Source organism: Anarrhichthys ocellatus, unplaced genomic scaffold (assembly GCF_004355925.1).
Source record: "Anarrhichthys ocellatus isolate YVR2014 unplaced genomic scaffold, GSC_Weel_1.0 scaffold36, whole genome shotgun sequence".
Taxonomy (NCBI): Eukaryota; Metazoa; Chordata; class Actinopteri; order Perciformes; family Anarhichadidae; genus Anarrhichthys; species Anarrhichthys ocellatus.
Genome location: NW_022280066.1, coordinates 1,297,026 through 1,316,747, shown reverse-complemented (window position 1 = coordinate 1,316,747; position 19,722 = coordinate 1,297,026). Strand labels below are relative to the sequence as shown.

General features: G+C 44.6%; 1 protein-coding gene across 1 annotated transcript in view; it reads right to left on the bottom strand.

Moving 5' to 3' along the window:
- Positions 1-504: 504 nt before the first annotated feature.
- The window catches only part of pdss2 (prenyl (decaprenyl) diphosphate synthase, subunit 2), a 24,609-nt gene continuing 5,391 nt past the window's right edge, over positions 505-19,722 (bottom strand). The window contains exons 2-8 of the mRNA XM_031866776.1: positions 18,086-18,220; positions 12,163-12,361; positions 6,721-6,795; positions 4,508-4,681; positions 3,504-3,635; positions 2,905-2,940; positions 505-853 (exon numbers count right to left, since the gene is read on the bottom strand). Coding sequence (XP_031722636.1) covers positions 698-853; positions 2,905-2,940; positions 3,504-3,635; positions 4,508-4,681; positions 6,721-6,795; positions 12,163-12,361; positions 18,086-18,220 — 907 coding nt within the window. The 3' untranslated portion in view covers positions 505-697. The remainder of the gene's footprint in view (positions 854-2,904; positions 2,941-3,503; positions 3,636-4,507; positions 4,682-6,720; positions 6,796-12,162; positions 12,362-18,085; positions 18,221-19,722) is intronic.

Here is a 19,722-nt window from a genome sequence, read left to right as displayed (position 1 = left end):
ATAGATGACATTACTCCCGATTCATGCCATCCCCCCCCGTGGAGCGAATATCATGCCAAACCCCCATTAGAAAAATACCTTTTTTCCCTTTCCTTTTTTTTGCAGCTGTGCTTATCAGCAGCAGCACATACCTGGTAGAACATGACTCTGGGACATTTTTACAACCGGATTGGAGCTGCTCTTTTCAGTTTGGCAAACACCCGCTACATCCAGCAGCTACCATCTGAGGTGTGCAGTAATGAACGGGGTGAACCTGCGTGATTCTAAAAAATAAAGACGCGCTGCTTGGTGCATCATTTGTCGTTCGTGACCCATTTTCCAGATGAATGACAATTCTGCGAAACATGTTAAATTGAGTTCTGCCTGGAATGTGCCTCCGCTGATAAGCGAGGTGGTAATAAATCCGGCAGGTTTTTAAATGCAGCTTGGCGTGATATTTTTTTCTCTGCAGGGAAAGAGAGGTAGGGTATGTGTCGGAGTGCAACACAATGCACGACACGATGCTGCAGTAATGTGCTTTTATTCTTTTTAATGATGACCATTTATGGGTATAGCCATTGCATTGCACACTGTCATCCACAGCAGAGGAGAGCAGTTTCTCCAGACGTGAGAAGTTGATTTGTTGAACTGTTCAGTGACCTGTTGCCTCTGCAGACAAAGACACTGTGTGTGTGTGTGTGTGTGTGTGTGTCCAGGTTTAAAATTTGGTGATGGCGAAGGCGATGTTCTCCAAGGCGGATCGAGCCTCGGAGGAGGGGAAAGCCTGGATGGCCTCCAGAGCCCTGTTACCATGGTAACAGCATAAGTCCACCGCTGAGCTCACGCCTTTCTCAGACTTCACTGACACCAAGAGCTGCCAGGGGGATGGAAAAAAAACACGTTAGCCTGTCACGTCGGTGTCGCTCCCGTCAACCACGACAAACCGGCGGGAGCCGCGGTGAAGTTGGCGCACATTAAAGTAAGTGGATTGTACGGAGGCAAAGAAGAGAAAAACAAAACAGAAATCACATTGTATAACACACTCATGTATGCTGCCCCCGGCACCACTGGAGGCAGCTTACTACATTTAACTACAAGGGAAACATTTCAGACTCATCGCTGAGAGTTATATTATAAGAACAATTGGAAGGCCATTTCTGACGGTGAGAAGGGAGATGTGCTGGATTTCATGTTACTTCTGTAGGTTCTACCCGGGCACCTCGCAGCCTCTCCGGTCCTTTTTTTAGTCTCCTAATCATGGCACCAGATCACAGGTTTTGCTACAATCCAGGTAATAAATTGCACTGAAGTGCAAAGCAGGGAAATTAAAATGTCCTGCTCACCCAACGATGTCAAGAGTTTGTGATGACTTTTTCTTTTTTCCCCCCCAGTGTGACTGCTTACATTTGTGAGTGATTTGAATACCAATATGCTACTTCTAAATGTTGTATCTAGTTTAAAATAAAATAAAATCTCAAAAAGAGAACTTGATCATTTGGAGAAAGTCTGTGTGTTTGTACACAAGGCTTGGGACACACACACACACACACACAACATACACAAGGAAGTGGAAAACATCAAGTCAGATCCGCCCCAACCAGCAGCTTAAGTATTCAGACTGAGTGATTTGGGCGTCTCCTCGAGTCTTACTGCTGGTGTGTTGGGACATCTTTTTGCTGGGGGCGTAATAACTCATGAATTTTGGAGGTGAAAATCCCCGTAGGCATTCCTTCTTTAAAAAAAATAAATGTCAAACTCTGCATCACACTGGCTGCTTATTCAATTTAGAAAAGATTATTTTTCACTCACATTTTCCACCGTCTTATTTCTCAACTCTGTTTGCTTCTGCATCACTAACTTGATGTTATCTTTTAGTGTTCCACATTCTCCTTTGTTCCATCTGGTGCATAAGCTCCAATCAATATTTAGAACAAGTCTTTTTCCTTTTTTGTATCTTGAGTCATTTCTTTTACACACAGACTTGTCATTATGCGTCAATGGGTTGAAGACGCTGGAAGACTTCAGGTGTGTCCTCCTCACTTCTTTCATTTAGTCACATTTTGTTGTATTATAAGTACAAAAAATATTGCTATTTAAAAAAATCATTCATTTCGAACCAATCTGGACACTCCTTTGATCCTTTAATCAATTAAAACAAAAAGTCTGTTTTTGGGGTTGTTTTCTAATTGGGAATGAAAGAACGACTGAGAAACGGTATAAAATGGGAGTTTCTGTGAAGATTTATGGTTATTTATCAGAGTTAATTGGATGAAAGCACATGCTAAATCAATGTGAATGCCAGAAAAGTTCACAAAGTTCCTCTAATTACACATTCCCATCTTTGTGCTGAATCAAAGCAAAGTTGGACGCCCGTGGGCTCAAGGTCTTTCTTTTTCCTCCCCCCCCCAAAAAAACAAATTAAAAAAAAAATCACATCCCTCCCCTCTGTCCTGCTCTCAGCTTTCCTCCTCGCTGTCCCCTCATCTCTCCTTCCCCTCAAACTTCTCCCCATGTCCCGTTTCTCGACAGGTCTGCTGAAGGAGATTCTCTCACAATGCCACTGTCTCAGAGCCTGAGTGTCTCCTCCGTAAATAGGCCTCGGTAACCGATCCTTGCTGCTCCGGTTTCAGTCGGGACCAGATAACCCCCGCGACACCACCGGACCCCTCCCCTGTAGCTTCGGTCTCTTCTTGCACCCCTGTCGGCCCTCCCTCGTCCCTCACACATTGACTTTGGGAGGCTCATGTCTCAACTTTGATATGGGTTACACAGTGAGGAGACGTCCTGTTTGTCTCGGTCAGATGCCGCGCCAGTGAGCAAACGGGTGAACAAAACAATGAAAAATGGAGCTATCTTACTGGAAAATGCAACACGAAGGGTAACGCTGCATTGTGAATAGAGGAATACATGAACCAGGGGGCTTACCTTTGAGTAATCCAGCTGGTTTCTCAGTGTTGTTGCCTTGCAGAGAAAAGAGAGTAAGGTTGCCTTAACATTGTGATCAACTCTTTTTTTCCCCTTTTTTTTTTAAAGAGTTACAATTTGATGAAACTGAAGAACTTCAAACTTTTCAAGTCAAGAATTTCTGACAAAAAAAAACAACAACCTTAATTTAAACCTGATGCTAGAGTTGCTCAAAAGCCCAATTAGTCATTCTCCTCGAGATGAAGTGTTTTAATGAACGGAGAAAAGTGTGAGTCGGATCAAACAAATAAACAGGAATTAAGTCGACCATTCATTTGCTACAAACCCTCTAAAGCCTTAATATCACTATTTTCTACATTTAAAGGCCAAAGTGTGTTGATAATCCAGGTTGCTGGCATTGAGTAAACTCGGTGCAGCATGTTGGTGGCAGCACGCTCATAATTCAGCCAGCCATTCATTTTCAATTCTCACAGGTTATATCAGCAGAAAAAGTGTCAGACATTCTGAAGAGGAAAAGTCAGGAGATTGCTAAAGTAAGCAGGTGAATATGGACATCCACCCAACAGTTGTTGAGATGTTTCAGTCGGGACCATTCGTACCTGCTGCAGCTGCTGACGCCATCTCTCCTGGCCGACGAGCTGGCGGTGGAAAACCACCGGGGCGGCGCTGAAACTGAACGACGCTGGCTCTCCCGCGTCGCCCTTCATGAACGGCTGCAGGTCCGAGTTCAGCTGCGGAGGAGACAGAGACGCGTTGGCCAATCAGACGACAGTCGGGCCGAGCTCATACTTTGTGACTTCCCGGGCGCCAATTAAACCAGCCCCAGCGGCGAGAGCGTGAACAGGTGAGCGTGCACTCTGACTCTCTGTTAATGAGCAGCGTGTTGAACAGCTAGCCTGATGAGGACGGCTGTTCTTAGAAGAACGCGCTGCGGTTACGTCCCGTGCTGAGATTCCTTGTAGCCACTGAGGCCTGCAGACACAGCAGGAGAGGACGTACGAACCACAGCACTGAGACGGGGACTCTTACCAGTGACCTTTAGGCTGGCATCAATGAGATACCGCCTCTGAACCTTGAGCGATGTCAGAGCATCTCCATTATCTGCTGCACATTAAACATGTGTATGTTTGTCACCTAAATGTGAATCACTGACAAAAACTGCTCCATCTACAAAAGAATAATTACATTCCAACAAAGCTGTCAGTCCCCCCGCCCACATATTTCTTGTATGAAAATCAGCTACGATGTGAAGAGGCTCATCGAAAGACATACAAATGTTGTTAAACTAAAATAAGTCCACGTTAGATGAGGGAAATTTTGAGATGCGGCTGCCTCCTGGAGAACCGTGGGACTAGCAGCCAATCAGCAGCCTGTTTGAGGCAGAGTTATTCCTTGAATTTCATTCAACTTGATCTCAGTCACAAAGAGTACGGTGGTCAGGAGGGACAACAACCAGATTAAAGCCACAGAAACTTTGTTTTTATGGCCTTTAAACAAAGCTGTGATTACCCCAAAAAGTAGCCCAAGTTAACCTTTATTGATTTGTCCTCCGCAGACAAACTTCGCTGGTATTTGCTGTGCGGGACAATCACATTGGACTTACCTTGTGTCCCAGTGATACGTGCTTGCCGTACTTGAAGGCCAATCTCTGTGACCGCTTGTCGTGTTTGGCGAGCTCCATCGCAGCTTGACAGCTCTTAGCCAGCAGTGCCCCGTGCGACAGGAAGGCGCGCTCCTCCCACGCCGCCACGTCGACGCAGTCAGTGGGACCGTCCTCCTGCAGGGCGAACAGAGAAAGAGACGCTGCGCGTCTTGAGCTCGCACTGCACAGAGCACACTAGCAGCGATTCAACATCAGAAAATGCCCTGGACAATAATGATGGTACCCTTAACTTAATATTTTGTTGCACAACCTTTTGAGGCAATCACTGCAATCAAGCGATTTCTGTAACTCTCAATGAGAGTCCAGAATGCCTTGGTAGTCTTGAGATGTCATTGTACCCTGCACAGATTCAAGACACCCTGTGCCAGATGCAGCAAAGCAGCCCCAGAACACAACCGAGCCTCCTCCATGTTTCACAGTAGGTACAGTGTTATTTTCTCTGTATGCTTCATGTCTGTGAACATAGAGCTGATGAGCCAAAAAAGCTCCAGTTTTGTCTCATCTGCCAAAAGGACATTCTCCCAGAAGCTTTGTGGATTCTGGAGCGAAATGTGCTGCCCAGTGTCAGAGAGCTTGGTCTCAGTCGCAGGTCATGGGTCCTCCAACAGGATAATGACCCAAAACACAGCTAAAAACACCCGAGAATGGCTAAGAGCAAAACATTGGACTATTCTGAAGTGGCCTTCTATGAGCCCTAATCTAAATCCTAATGAACATCTGTGCAAGGAGCTGAAACATGCAGTCTGGAGAAGGCACACTTCAAACCTGAGACAGCTGGAGCAGTTTACTCACGAAGAGTGGGCCAATATACCAATATACAGGTACAGAAGTCTCATTGAGAGTTACAGAAATCGCCTCAAAAGGTTGTGCAACAAAATATTAAGTTAAGGGTACCATCATTATTGTCCAGGCCATTTTCATTAGTTTGTTTTTTTTAATTATTCTGTTGAACCACAATTCAAAAGCAATATCTGGTTTTCATAAGTTCATTTTCAGTACATTTTTATTTATTATTACTTTTGTCAGTTTCAAGTTATTTCAGTGACCATTGTGGGTTTTTCCTTTCTTTAACAGAAGGGTACCAACAATTTTGTCCACGTGTGTACATATGAAAGACTTGATAATAGAGAAAAAATAAATCCTCAAGCGTTTTCTTGAGCAAACGTACGACAGAAGAGGTCAGAATTGAAACTTTGTTTGAGGGACACGGTGAACGGTTGAAAAATGAACTGGCAGTAAATTACAGCAGAACCAAAGCAGCACAGTCAAATAAAAGGAAACTGGTAACTGACAGCACTGTGGTCAGTTCCAGAAAGACTCTTATCAATTAATGTTTACATCCGTGTTCATCCAAAATGTCATCACTTCATCATTTTATCCCGTTAGACATTTGTGTGAAATTGTCATAGCCCAAAATGTGTATCGTGAGCTCACGGCGACCTTCGACCACCAAATTCGAATCAGTTCATCCTGAAGTATAAGTGGACGTTTGTGCCAGAATTGAAAAAATTAGCTCAATGCGATGCCGAGATATTGCGTTTACGAGAATGGATGAACAACCCAGAAAACAGTCCGTCTCTGGCCACGGCTGTCTCTGGGGCAGATGTATGAAAAGGCTGTAGTTTCTAGCAAATGTTACTAAAACCCAAAACTCAATTCTACATTTGGGGACTATTTGGGGACTATTTTCAGTGGCGGATTAATCCACATGTGGTGCTCTTAGTGAGTATTTCAGGCAGCAGGATGGGATATGTGCAACAGTGTGGCTCACTGCTGTGTTTTTTGAAAGCTTTTGGACAACAATGGTGACAAAGGCTTTGGACAGAGGACACTTGTTAGTGGGATGGATTTGGTCTTTTCATGGGAGGTTTTGGAGCACAATAGCAACAACATTAAATATCAGCTTTTTTCTTTAAGTTATTCTTGATCTACATTTGTGTGGTTGGAACGTTTTGTAACGTCGTCTGTTTGTAGGTTAAGTGCTTTGAAGTACCTTTAAGTATGAAACGTGCTGTATAAATGAATATGCCTGGCCTTTATTTGTAGTCTTAAGCCACTCATGTTGGCTCACTGTCTTTGACCCCAGGACATTTTAAAAAGGGACAATTTCAAATTCCAATGGTGTAGTCTGCCATGCAGAACAGATGCTTTACCTCAGCATTACTGTTATTCTCACTGTAGATTCCTTGAACCACATCACCGATGGCACTCGAGATCAGTTCAACAACCTGTCAAACAGATTAAAAACACATTTGGGTTAAAATCTCAATCTTAAAGCATTATCAAAACATCCAACTATAGTACATTTACACAACATCCTCTTATCTGTAAGACAGAGCTAAATAATGGGATCGATCTGCTCAACAGTCAACATGTCCATCAACAGTCCAGTTGATTGGTCCTTGGACTCGGGCACTGAACCGATAACCTTCTCCCTCGTTATAAATCACTCTGGCAAACAGCCTCGATTAAACTCCTCAAATGTAGACGTGAATGAGGTCGATCACAACAGACACGCTGCTCGGTTCATCAGTGACATTTCTAATTAAAAAAAACAACACAATTTACCCCGATTGAAGCGCGGGCTATCAGCACAACTGGTTTGGTGAAGAAATCGGAGGTGAGACGAGGGGCTGGAAACCAGGTGAACTGCCGCGAACTCCGCCGCTCATTATCAGGCCGTATAGCGGAGCTCCTGTTGATCCAGGCTCCACTTCATTCATTAGACTCTGTATTTATAGAGAAGTCCTGTCGATGGAGACGGATCAGGTGTCTGTCCGGTCCGAGGGGCTGAAACGGAGCTAAAAAGCCAGATGGCGAGACCGAATGAGACCCTGTCCAGAGAGCAGAGGGGTTAACGAGGTTTAGGAGCGATGATCCGACTCTTTGCTCTCCTTTTGTTTCTCCTCATTGCAGATTTGTTTTATGAATTATGTTGACACTTAAAGAGCATCTAGACATTGGTGGTTTTCTGCAGAAGAGGCACAGAGAGATGGAAGCAAAAAATGAAAAAGAACCACTTCTTCCATCGCCAGACTCTTTCCAGGACAAGTCAATCCATATACTGCACAAGGAAGAAACATGCTGCTTTTGGGGAAACTGACATGAGATAATACATAACTTCCTACCTTAAAAAAATACATTTATAAAAGGGCAACGACTAAAAAATGAGATAAAAATGTAGGTCTGGACAATTAGTTTAAGACTGCAGTTGCTCATTTCCTCTTACAGGGGGCATGCATGACTACATTTTCGCTCACGGAAACACAGCGGGCCCCTTATCAACCACCAGAGGAGAAAAGCTGCATCTTTTCAAATGATTCCTCAAAGTCTGGCTCTAGGGAATGGGTGAAGCCGATCCCTCCCGTCGTCCATTCACAGCCGCAGTGTGTGGACAGAGGAGCGGAGGCCGTGCCCGTACGGTCCAGATGAATGGGGTTACATTTAGAGCTCCTTCAGCTCGTCCCAGACATCCTCGGTTCATCAGAAAAGTCTGGTGACGCTGGACCGCTCCGTCAGCCTCGCAGTGCCCTTTGGGTAACCCAATCCTCCGGGGGAAAATATTGAGGAAACCCGAGCTTTCGCCCACAGACCTGGAAGGACAATGTGCCTACAGTATTACCAGATGTGGTGTCTCTGCCTGCCTTGGGAAGTGGGGGCCGGCGGGGGTCTTTTTTTGGAAGGTATCAGATAAGCTCTCCCACTGCCTCCCCCTTACTCCATTCCCAAATCCAGCCAGATCGTGTTTTGCCGACAGGTCTGCAAGGGTGTGGTGGTGGGGGGCAGGGGGGGAAGAAACTGGAGCACCACGGTGCGATTACTTTACAGTTTATACAAGTAGCGGCATAGGTTTCCTCTCAAGGCCACGACACATGATCTCCATCGCTCTCACTGACTTTAAAAAAAAGCTGGTTTATGAGAAAACTTGGAAAGCTGCAAGAACTACTCATCGGTCATCCTGTGTATGGAAACAATGTGGGGCAATGACCACACACGAGCTGCAAGGAAAGATGGCCAGACAATCCGTTTAGAAGACTCCAACTCTGGGCACTTTGGAAGCTGGTCGAGTTATAAATATCAGACAATTAGCAGAAACTACCTATGTGTTTTTCTTCACGAGTAGCTGAACCAGGGTGGATGTAGTGTTTAAAAGAGCACTCCATGAATTTCACACATGGAATTCAGTTTACTCATCACGAGGAGGACTAGTCAGCCTTTATGACGATCTGCCGCCCTTTAAAAAAAAAAAATACCTTTTTTGCAGAAAAATAACCCTGATGATGTAACCGTTTTATTTTTTACGAACTGGGGTTGCTGGGCTTGAAATGAGTGGGCTTTTAGGAGACAGGGGCGGGTCTTGTGATGAATGATTTCCAGCTGCATCATGGGAAATGTAGTGTTTTTTGGAGCTTGACCCATACTAAAGACAAGAAGTCAGTATACCTCGGCCTCGTCTGTTTTGATTCATTCTAAAAAAAAAAAAAAAAAAAAAAGTCTAACTCATAACGTGATGGCTCCCATCACAGTGTAATCTTTATTACCACGATAGCTACAGCCTGTAATACTTCATCTTGATTGATTGGGTCAGTAATAGAGAGTTAGTCTTCTCAATTTATGGAGACAGACACAGAATACGGATGATGTCGTGTGAATCTTTTTAAGACCCCAATTTCCAAGAAGTTTCTCGAGGTAAAGCTACAGATGAATCGTGGACAAAAGTCAACATGAACTCCCAAAAAGGAAGGGTTTGAGTGACCTAACTTCCCATTCCTGTCACTATAGCTTGGTATGATGGTCTTTTTTTATTCCTGTTTGCAGTTATCTAATCCCCCTTCTCCTTGTTCATAAAGCAGCGAAGAACAGCTTTCACAAAAACTCAGCCAAATACGAGCATCAGGGCATACTGTGGGTTTGCCCTCCGCTCATTTTGTTTTGCTAACCTTTTCAAACACGAGTATCTGCCGGCTATCGGATATCCGTCTCCTTATTACTCTTAAAAAAAAACAACAACATCCACTTTGGTTTCCTGTGGCTGCTTCAGATTACAGTCGCACTCCCACAAACAGCACTGCAGGTTTGTTTGGACTAATCATTTCAGGCACCGTCTGCGTGGTGTTTTGGTGCAAGTTGAGTTTTGAAACGGCATCGCTCTCACCTAGACAATGAACTGTGCCACAAAGGGACGGATCGCTCCCCAACTTCAATTCAACCAGTTGCAGACATGCTTGATGTGAATGACCGCTTAGCATGATTAAATCCTCGTTAGCTCAAGTCATCAGCAGATCTTCCATCATTTTCATTCCCAGCGTCGTTTCTTCTCCATTCTTTCAGGGAAACAACAGCATCGACTCCATTACTGTAATTTGCTGCACAGCCACAGATTGACAATTATTGGTCATAGCACTGTAGCGCCGACAAATCCCAATGAAAGCTAATTAGCACTGTAAGGGAAACGCCACACCTTTGAAATGATCTTTAATTTCCGAAAAGGAAATGTTGATTGCTTGTAACTCCTGCTACGCTCCTCACACGAGAAGCACTGTGGATGTCGCTTACATCACATTCTGGGAGGGCGTCTCTTTGCTGCCACAGAGCAGGACATAAACCCAGCCCAGTTGAGTGCCGAATACGAAGCTGCAGGGAAGGCGATAAGGGCCGGCGGGGCTGACGGCACAATTGGGAGAGAGAGAGAGACGGTTATTTTGATCCGCTCGGGAAAACCGCATTCTGACAGAGCAGCGTGGTGACAATATCTGTCAGCGAGGGGTTACCAGGCCGCACAGCAGATATGATCTGTGGTGCACTTACGAGACCACCACCACACACGTGCCTTCAAAACTGAAAACTCAATAAGCAGGATTCCCATGGTGTGCATGTCTATGGTGTCTCCTCAACCACATCGACTATCATACGCTGTTGTCAAGGCCGGTGTCTGAAAAGGTGTTTTTTCACAAAGATAAGACCTCACGGTACCAACTACGCCATTAGTTCCCAAATTCTCCGACCCTTGCCAAGCAACGTCTACTGAAGTTGTTGCCCGGAAACACGTTTGGTTGCAGGCAGCTTGACTGATCGTTTTCAGAGATCTAAAGAGAATAAGACGATGTTTGTACTAGCCGATTTCTTGTTGGGAGCAATGTTATTTTGTTAGGTTTTGCTTTCACCGATCAGTAGCGAGTGCCCGCTGATGAGTCAGTTGACACGGAAGTTGCAGTTGCTAGTTTTGGGTTTTTTTCCTAAGCAAACAAAAAAGTTCTGTTTAAATTCTGTGTTACTCACATTGAGTCTATCATTTAAGGTTTGAGCCCCGTTTCATGCTTCTTGCGATCAGCACAATGCGAAAGTCTCGTCAGCAGACCTCTGTTGCCTCGCTCTGTTGTGGGAGACTAGTCAACTTTTTGAAAGCTGAGTGACACCTGTGATTGACAGCTGCTCTGAGTCAATCATTTTGACGCGGTCTGTGTGACCAAGTCTTGAAAAGGTGCGCGGCCCGATGCTCAGAACCCCACCGCACAGTCGCCCAGGCGGTGATTGTGCGAAATTTGCCGTCCGCACCACGACGACCAAGCTGACCGCGAGGAGCACAAAACAAGTTTAACAGACGCGTTTGCAACGCCGATGGTGCATTGCTTGGTTTGATGCTCTTAACCGCTGCCGACTGTTGATTGTATTAAATGTGCATCACACAAGCCACGATTCAAACAAACCTGGCACCCAACTCTAAAAACATCACTCCGTCGCGCCATTAGTGGTCAAAAACTCCACAGGGTACCTTCAACGTTTTTCCCTTTGTACAGCTGTGTCGGGCTCATCCACACTCATCTAGCTAGCTAGCAATGTAGGAAAATGACGTCCCCTTTCTTACTCCCATCTACTGAACTCTGATTGGTGAATTGTTTCTCTAACTGGCAGAAACAGCCATCGGTTGGAGGTCAATCTCACCCACGCTAGATGCCATTTTTCTCTTATTTCTCATGAATGCAGCTAGCCTAGCTTTCTTTGAAGGAAAGATTGATTATTATTATCTCCCATTATTAATTTGGCCAACTAAACTCTTATTGGTCAATACTCTAAAAGAAACAGAAGGACAACACCAGACTTATTTGAGCTACTGAATGAATTTGATGTGCGGTGGGATTCAGAGGTCTTGAACCATGCTAATCCTGCTGATCATCTCGCAGCCCCTGAGATTTATCTTGCAGCCGCCAGGTTGGGAATCACCGCGGCTTTGCCGCTTGAGTGAAAAAGGATCTCTGGAAAGTGCCATGTAAAAACATCACACTGATGTATGCTCAGCACCAGAGATTTAGACAAAATAAAAACACGGAGGTATTGCAGATGGGTTGATGAGGACGTTTGCACTGTGGGTACTCTGCTTTGTGAAAATACCTCTCACAAACCGAGAATATCCCATAAATACCATGATCCGTGGGAACTCTGCAATATATAATCGTTGCGGGCGTGAGTTTGGACGTGGTCGAGAAAAGTAGGGATCAGGGCCGACACCTTACAGCTCCACATATTGGACAGCCGGGAGTTTTGTCAGGTCAGATATCTCACAGGGCTACAGTTTGTTTTACCGACAGACCGGGTACCTTAGTGTTATTCAGTTGAGCAAGTCCGGTACAAGCATTTGCCAGCAGGAAGTCGCCGCTCAGCACAGCCATCTTATTCCCAAACTCCATGTCCTTCAGCGGGCCGTCTGAGTCCGTCCACCCCTTCAGATCGACTATCCCACGATGCACCAGGAACGCCGTGTGGATCAACTCAGTGATTTCTGCCAAGTTCCGCTGGCTATGGAACAGAAAAAAAGAAAAGAATTGCATTTTAAAATCACAGCTTTTTTATTTTTTTCTCAGCACCTTTTAAGGGAGGCGTTCCGGAGGCTTGACAGTTAGAGAGCTTTTTGACAGAAACCTTTTCATTGTCTATACCGGTGAAATATGCAGGTTGGAAAACGCATTGGCAGCATCACGTACAGGTGTGCTGACCACAAAGGAATGAATCGGAGACAAAGGATTCGAGAGTTTCATTTCATCCCTTTAGGAAAAGGGGAAACATCTATTTAGTCAATAAAATGCAATATTCACATTGTAGAGTCTTTTTTTTTTTTTTTTTGACTTAAATATGCAACACAGCTCCTCAAAGATCATCACAGTTCGTCCAACTGCTATCTGAAACATTAACTGAGTAGACAATTTAAAAGAATAAATTAATGTGCATCTTTAAAAAGAAAGAAAAAAAGAAGAGATTTCTCAACAGCTACAATTTAATTTAAAAACCTTTCAAGTCAAAATCAGCATACTCGAGGGCATAAACCAGCACATATGTCAGACGTCTTGCCACACAGCGCGTCGGGAGAGGGTTGTGTTAAAAAAAGAAATTAAAACTCATCATTAGCAAATAACAGCCATTCTTGATTATGAGAGAGAAGACATAAAAGTGGTCTTTGAATAGAGCATTTCAGAGCAGCCTTAGAGAGGAAATAATCAAATGTTGATTCAGCCATTGGTGGGGGATAATTAGGCCCCTCTCCATATGGAAGGAGCTCGCCAAGCTGCGACAGGAGGGATCCATCCAGACAGGGTTGGGTGCGCTGATAGCCACTTACGACCTTCTTTCAGCCGCTGAGAACCTGATGAGCCAGTCGTCTGCCTTGCGCTCCAACCCCTTCCCACACACACACACACACACACACACGTCTTGTAGCCAGGTAATTGCTGTGTTCGACGTCGGCGTGGAAAAGATGTGATTAAAATTCAATAATGTCATCCGTTTCGCCTCTCAATCACATCCATTGTCTGGTTGGTTTCGCAGCTCGCTGACGCAGAGCAACAACACGGTCACCCCGAATGACAGTTAATAAAGTTCAGGGTTTGAAAGAAGAGGAAATTAATGGATTGGCGGCCGCGTGTTTCTCGAGTCGCCTCGGAGTGATGACTACGCTCGGCGGGTTTTAAAAAGAGAGCTCGTTGTTACGGCAAGAGGAAGGCGATAAAGAGCGGTGGCTGATTTCGGGTGACAGGACTAACGTTTTAAATGTACCAAAAGTCGAGGTCAGCCTTCTGACCGTTTACTTGGTTGTTTAACTTGAAAACAAAAAGAGAATTAATACTCTGTGATGAATCTGCCATCTGCTCGTGCTTTTGGCTCCACTTCAACACTCCATTGTCACGATCCATCAAGGTGGAAAACACGGTTACTGAAGTGTTTACGTGACTTCGACTAAACTGACTAACAAGCACAGACCACTTGTTGCTGATGGCCCTATAAAGCAATCAGGAACTGATGCCGACTGTGGTCTCAATTCTACAATGAAATGTAGACCTTGTTGTATTACAAACAATTACAGAGCACTCCTTCAATTTAGCATCACGCTCCTAAAAGATTGTAGAAGTCACAGTGGGTCGAAAACAATGCAGAGATATCGTCTTTTTTATTCCACGCATTGTTCTTCCTTGTCAGAACCTGGCGCCTACATTTCCCATGATGCAAAGCGCCCACCAAAAGTTTGGCTTAAGATTTGGGTGTGCCACTAGTAGCGGCTAATGTAGCCTTGAGTCGCTAGCCTCAAGCAGAGATAAGCAGCGGGCTACAGAGGTCTAGTACACTAGATTGTTTTCATTTACAAACTTGTAGTCTTCGGGCCCTAACGCTGACTCAAGTGACATCACTCGAGGCAATTTATCAGACGTCATACAGCTCCCTCTGGAGCAGCAAGAGGCTTAGTACAACTTTTTTTTCACGTATGCGATAGTGAAGTTCCTCTGAAATTTATGATTATAAAGTTTTCTCTTTTGAATGAATGGCCCAAACAACTTTTATTTATCAGCTTTATTTCAGAAAAGCAGTGGATCCAACTCTCTATCCTCTGTGATATCTATAGACTATATTGTAATATAGTACATTTTATGGAAAAAGCTACTGAGAAACTATTGATGCTTAAAAGAACCAGATGGGGGTGCCTGGTTTTGGCAAATTTACCAAATGATAAATCAGGGTGCTTCAACATAATGATGCAAAAATCCTAAAAATAATATTGCCATGAAGCTGTCCTAATCATTCATTTGAAACATTTTAAAAATGGCTTAATACACCCAAAGATATTAAAAGGGATAGCTGTGGTGGCATAAATAGTATGTCCCCCGTGGCAGATTTGACCAATCTAATATGGTCTTGCAGCCTACATATTGTCACATCTCCAAACTCTAATTCATCGGGTGAATGGAGAGATCACAAATCTATTGGTTTGATTCAATGGCCACTTTCCCATGATCATGTGTAAGACATGTGTGAGAAACCCACCCTAACATGAACGAGCAAGTATAAGGAAACACAACCCTTGGAATTACTTTGAATTTTTGATCTTAAAGTATCAGCCACCAAAAACCCAAATCAGTTGAACCCCAGTGTATCCGCATCCCAAAGCTGTGCTTCCAATCTAGCATTCCTGATCGGTAAGAGTGGAGCTTGGGGAGGAAAAAAGGGGGACATGGGGGCCGGTGTATAAATAGCTTTGGTGCCCAGTTGCATAGCAACCGATGCCATCTTGCCGAGGTGCAACGCCCCTCACCACGCCCCTTGTCCTGACTGCTCCGTTCCATTTTCCTCCCTCCGCAGTCTGCCTTCGCCATCAAATGCAGCCTCGTGGATGTGAGTGCGTCCCCCTGTGTGATTTAAAGAGGCAGCCTGTCCATCAGACCGGCTGTGTGATGTGTTCGCTGGCACGGCTTTCATTTGTCACAAGAAATTAAGAGGTGTGGTGGGTAATAGTTGCACCATCTGTGAGAGTGTGTGTTATCTATCTATCCATCTATAGATCCGTCCATCCATCCATCCATCCTTCCATCTATCTATCATGGTGGTGCTTTTATGAATCATCAGTGTCAGGCAGTAGAGTGGGAAATGTTTTACAAATGCTGCCTGTCAGGAGGGAGGAGACCATCCCCCGGAGGTTTTAATCACCCCCCCAAACCCGCCCCAGCCCAACTCCCTCCATTCTTCCATCTCTTCCATCAGAGGTGCTAATGAGCCCAGGGAGAGGTGGGGGAGAGAAAGAGAGAGCAAGATAGTGCAAATGAGGTGATCAAGACATGCTGTGTGTGTGTGTGTGTGTGTTTGGTCTATCCATCACACATGAGTGAGGGAATGCTGCATATGTTGGATTCAGTGATCCAGAGTCACAGCGATGCGAGTGCCCGGTTTTGACATGAGGCGAGTTTGTAAGAACTCCTCCTGTAGAGAGACACGACCTGGCGACGCAGTCTCGGCCTCACGGCCATGAAAGAGGCCGGACTTCAAGCGCTTCAAGCGCTTCTGCGGTGCCCGGGGTTATTCCAATTAGTTCTAATATTAGGATGTTTCTGCACGGACACGGCTCCGCAGCACACTTGTGCCTTGTGCCAGCTAGCAGTAAGAAAGAGGCCTTTCAGGCACCCAGTGCACAGCCACGCCAAACACAGCAGTCACTTCTGGAAACCGCTTGGCACACATCCCCGTTCTGAGCTGCGTGGTTGTAGCCAATGTTTGTGAAAAAGCAAGGTAGGCCCTTGGGGTGCTACCTGAAGCATTTTAACAGCAGCACATTAACACCACTGTTAACACTTCACCTTTGATTATGTATAAATAAAACAATATACTATGTTGTGGTTCCAGACAGATCACTAAGCAATGTCCTTTCATTTATGTGAAGACAACACTAAAGAGTCTACAGCGCTCTCTGTTCAGAACCAAGAAGTTGATCATCAATAGTTTTTTCGAAGTCGTGGTGAAGTAAATATAATTATTAGCCAGAAAGTGGTGTCAGAATAAAAAATAAATAAAACAATCACAGCCAATTCATTGCAAATAATGGCAAATGTTTTGCTGCCAACAGAAATTATTTGCAATTTAGCAAATAATGTTTAACGTTATTTTTAATGTCTAACGTTATTTAATAACGTTATTATTTGACTATATTACAATTTAGCAAATAAATGTTGCAATTCCAACAGTTTGCATGTTACATCGCGCGGTCGAGGCTGATGGGAATGTCATTAGGTTTGTAAAAAAACTAATGACATTCCCATGACATTTTGTAAAAAATAAGATAAAAATCAAAGAATGTTACAAAGTGGAATTTGGACATGATGGGGGTGTTAGAAGCAAAGTCAGGGGACCACCAAAGTTCAGAATGTTACAAAACAAAACAAAAATTGTCAACCTGTGGTGGTCGTAGAGAAAAGTCATCCCTTCCGTCGTGATTAGGATTCATCCTCTGAGGAACATGAATGTCTACATTTTTGTTTTGTTTATTACATTTTTTCTAGTAGATGTAAAGCAATTTCATTGGATAAGTGAAAATTGTGACCTGTTGTTGGCGCTAGATGAAATGTCCGTAGGATTGATCATCTGGGGACCATGAGTGTCAGATTTTACGGCAATCCGTCTAATAGTTGATGAGATTTTTCCATCTGAACCAAAATGGGGGCAGTTAGAAAGAATACAGGTTTAAGACACTTTTCGGACGCGGAGGTTGCCCCCTAATACGGATCCAATAAGGATAACACTTTAAGGCCGATATATTAATGTGTATGTAACTATTAGAAAATAGGAATACAAAGCAGAAACTGAAAGAACTTTTTGAAATGTTTTCTTTTCCAATTAGCTACAATCTAAAAACAACAAATCATTTAAAAAAACATCCCATCTTGTAGCTGTGGTTATATCGCCCTCACATTCCATCATATTCGCAAGATGATGCAGTGCTTCATTTACAGGAATTGATATGGACGATAACCACAGAGGACAAGGTAGACACCGGGATTTTATTTCACTATTTATCCTCCTGCAGCCATGTAACAGGGACGAAAGCGGCATCGCCTTTCTCGCTCTGCTTGCCATGCACATTTATGGCTCTACAACGCAATGTAACACATGTTTACTGCCCACTGTTTTCTCCAAAGCAGCACATACAGTACAATGAGAATTGGAATTTTTCTGCTAGCGTGTGGTTACGGATAGAAAACAACAGCTGCGGACTTGAATTACCAGCATGAAAACTAGCTGTGGTACGGCACGGCCATAATGCCTAAGCCGTGAGTAACGTTGGTGGACACCATTTAGCATTTGAGAAACATTTTCAAGGGCTAAATATTCTGATACAATGTTTAGTTTTTTTATGCAACAGCAAACGATTACATTTTTTCTACAATTGGCCAGGCTTTAGAGAATTTCCTGCATGGGAGGAAGATTGATCAGTGCATCCTGCTGATGTTGATACTTGCACCAGCTTAGAGCTGTGAAGTCAAACATGTAGGAGTGTTCAGGGAGGGTGGCAGATGTCAGGAAGTGTGAGAAACATCAACAAACCAAAAAGCAAAGCCAGAAGAACAGCTTACTGGAAAGTCGATGGATCTAATTTGCGATTGGCAAAGCTGCAGCGCACACATGGAACCCGTGGTCCTTAACTCGCCGTCTTGTGCCTCAAACCAATGTAAAACAAACAGTGTTACCGTCGGTAGCTTCAGGTTATTGTACCTAGGGTAGATGCCGCTGACCATGTCCTGAAGCAGGAGGTCGGAGGCCGCGTGGTTCGGCCCCGCCGCCTTCGACAATAGCAGCACGATCAGTCCCCTTGTCTGGAGGTTGCTCCTGCTGTCGTAGACGTAGCCCCTGCAAAGAAGTAGCATCCGTAGATTGAAGTACAAACGTCAAAAACATGTCATTTAGCTTAACTGTATACTTTAAGGAATAAGCATCCACCATGAGCTCTGGAGGAAAAACGTTTTCCTCGTAGTCCTCGACAACGACTCAGAAACCGAATGCCAAGTTCGTCACCGCGTTTACAGAACACAACGCAGTGTGTAGTCCAATCTCTCCAAGCAGCAAAGGACTTTAAAAGAAAGGGAGCAACACGTAGCATTCAAGTTTCCAACATCTTTCCCGACACCCTGCTGCCATCTGTTGTGAAGAGCCTGGTTCCAGTTCCACCTGCTCCCACTGCCCCGTTTTAATGAGCAATGTTTAAGAGCCGGGAACAGCTTGGACACATTCAGCTACGTGGTTTAAATAGAAGGGAATTAACGTCGGCTAACACATTTACACCTGAAGTACGGCTCTCTTTCTCCTTTGTGCTAAAAAATGCAATTCAAAGCAGGTACTCGTGTGTGCAACGTAAAGGCTGCTAATCACCACGTGGGTTCTAATAGTGTGTCACAAATAATTATGCGAATGAATTACTACTTGAGAGCGGTGAGGCTGAACCAAAACGGTAAAGTTAACAAGTGACAACACCAAAAACAACGAGTTAAAAGATGGTGAAAAGCTACATGGAGTCGAGAGAAGCCGCATAGTCGGCCGAGAATCCTCTGTGGGTTTGCCACTATGAACAATTCCTTTGAGCTATTTGAGCCATTGTTAGCAGAAGAATATTGATTACAGCAGCTTTAATATGTATACATGTTCGTATTATGATATTTGAAAAGGAACAAAGCAACCAAAACACTGTTGCGACTTGATGACACAATGCAAACTGCACTAAATGTTAAAAGGACTGTTGAGCTGAATTTATAGTGCATGGAAGATGACAAATACGGGAAGATAATTGATGTGTCTTGCTGTAGGATTGTATAAGTCTCTTGGGTTTGAAGTGTGTGTGTGTGTACGTGTGTGTGTGGGGGGGGGGGGGGGGGCACAGACAGAAACACACCCATGAAGACACACACTGAGCCCGGAGGTGGCTGCCTGCGTGGAGGGCAGATTAAATATCTTTTAGTCTCTCTGGGGAGCGGTTAGACAGAGCACCTCTAATCCCGTCCCTATGGGAGCCCCTTGTGTCATGAATCACGCTCTCGTTAAGGGCTCCGAGGGAGACAGGCGGCCACGCCCCCACCTCCGCTCGATGCCCAGACACCGGCCCTCACTACCCCCCCACCCATACACACTCTCTGACCCACCCCTGCACCACATGGGGGAGGCGGAGGAACCCAAGGCAGAGAGTGGATGCGAGAGATAAAGCGTGACGAGAGGGAGGGGAACCGGAGAGAGATGGAGGGAAGAGAGGCCAGACAGAAATGAGAATGCCAGAAAACATGACAGGAAATAAAAAAACACACGCGCGCGCGCGCACACACACACACACACACACACACACACACACACACACACACACACAC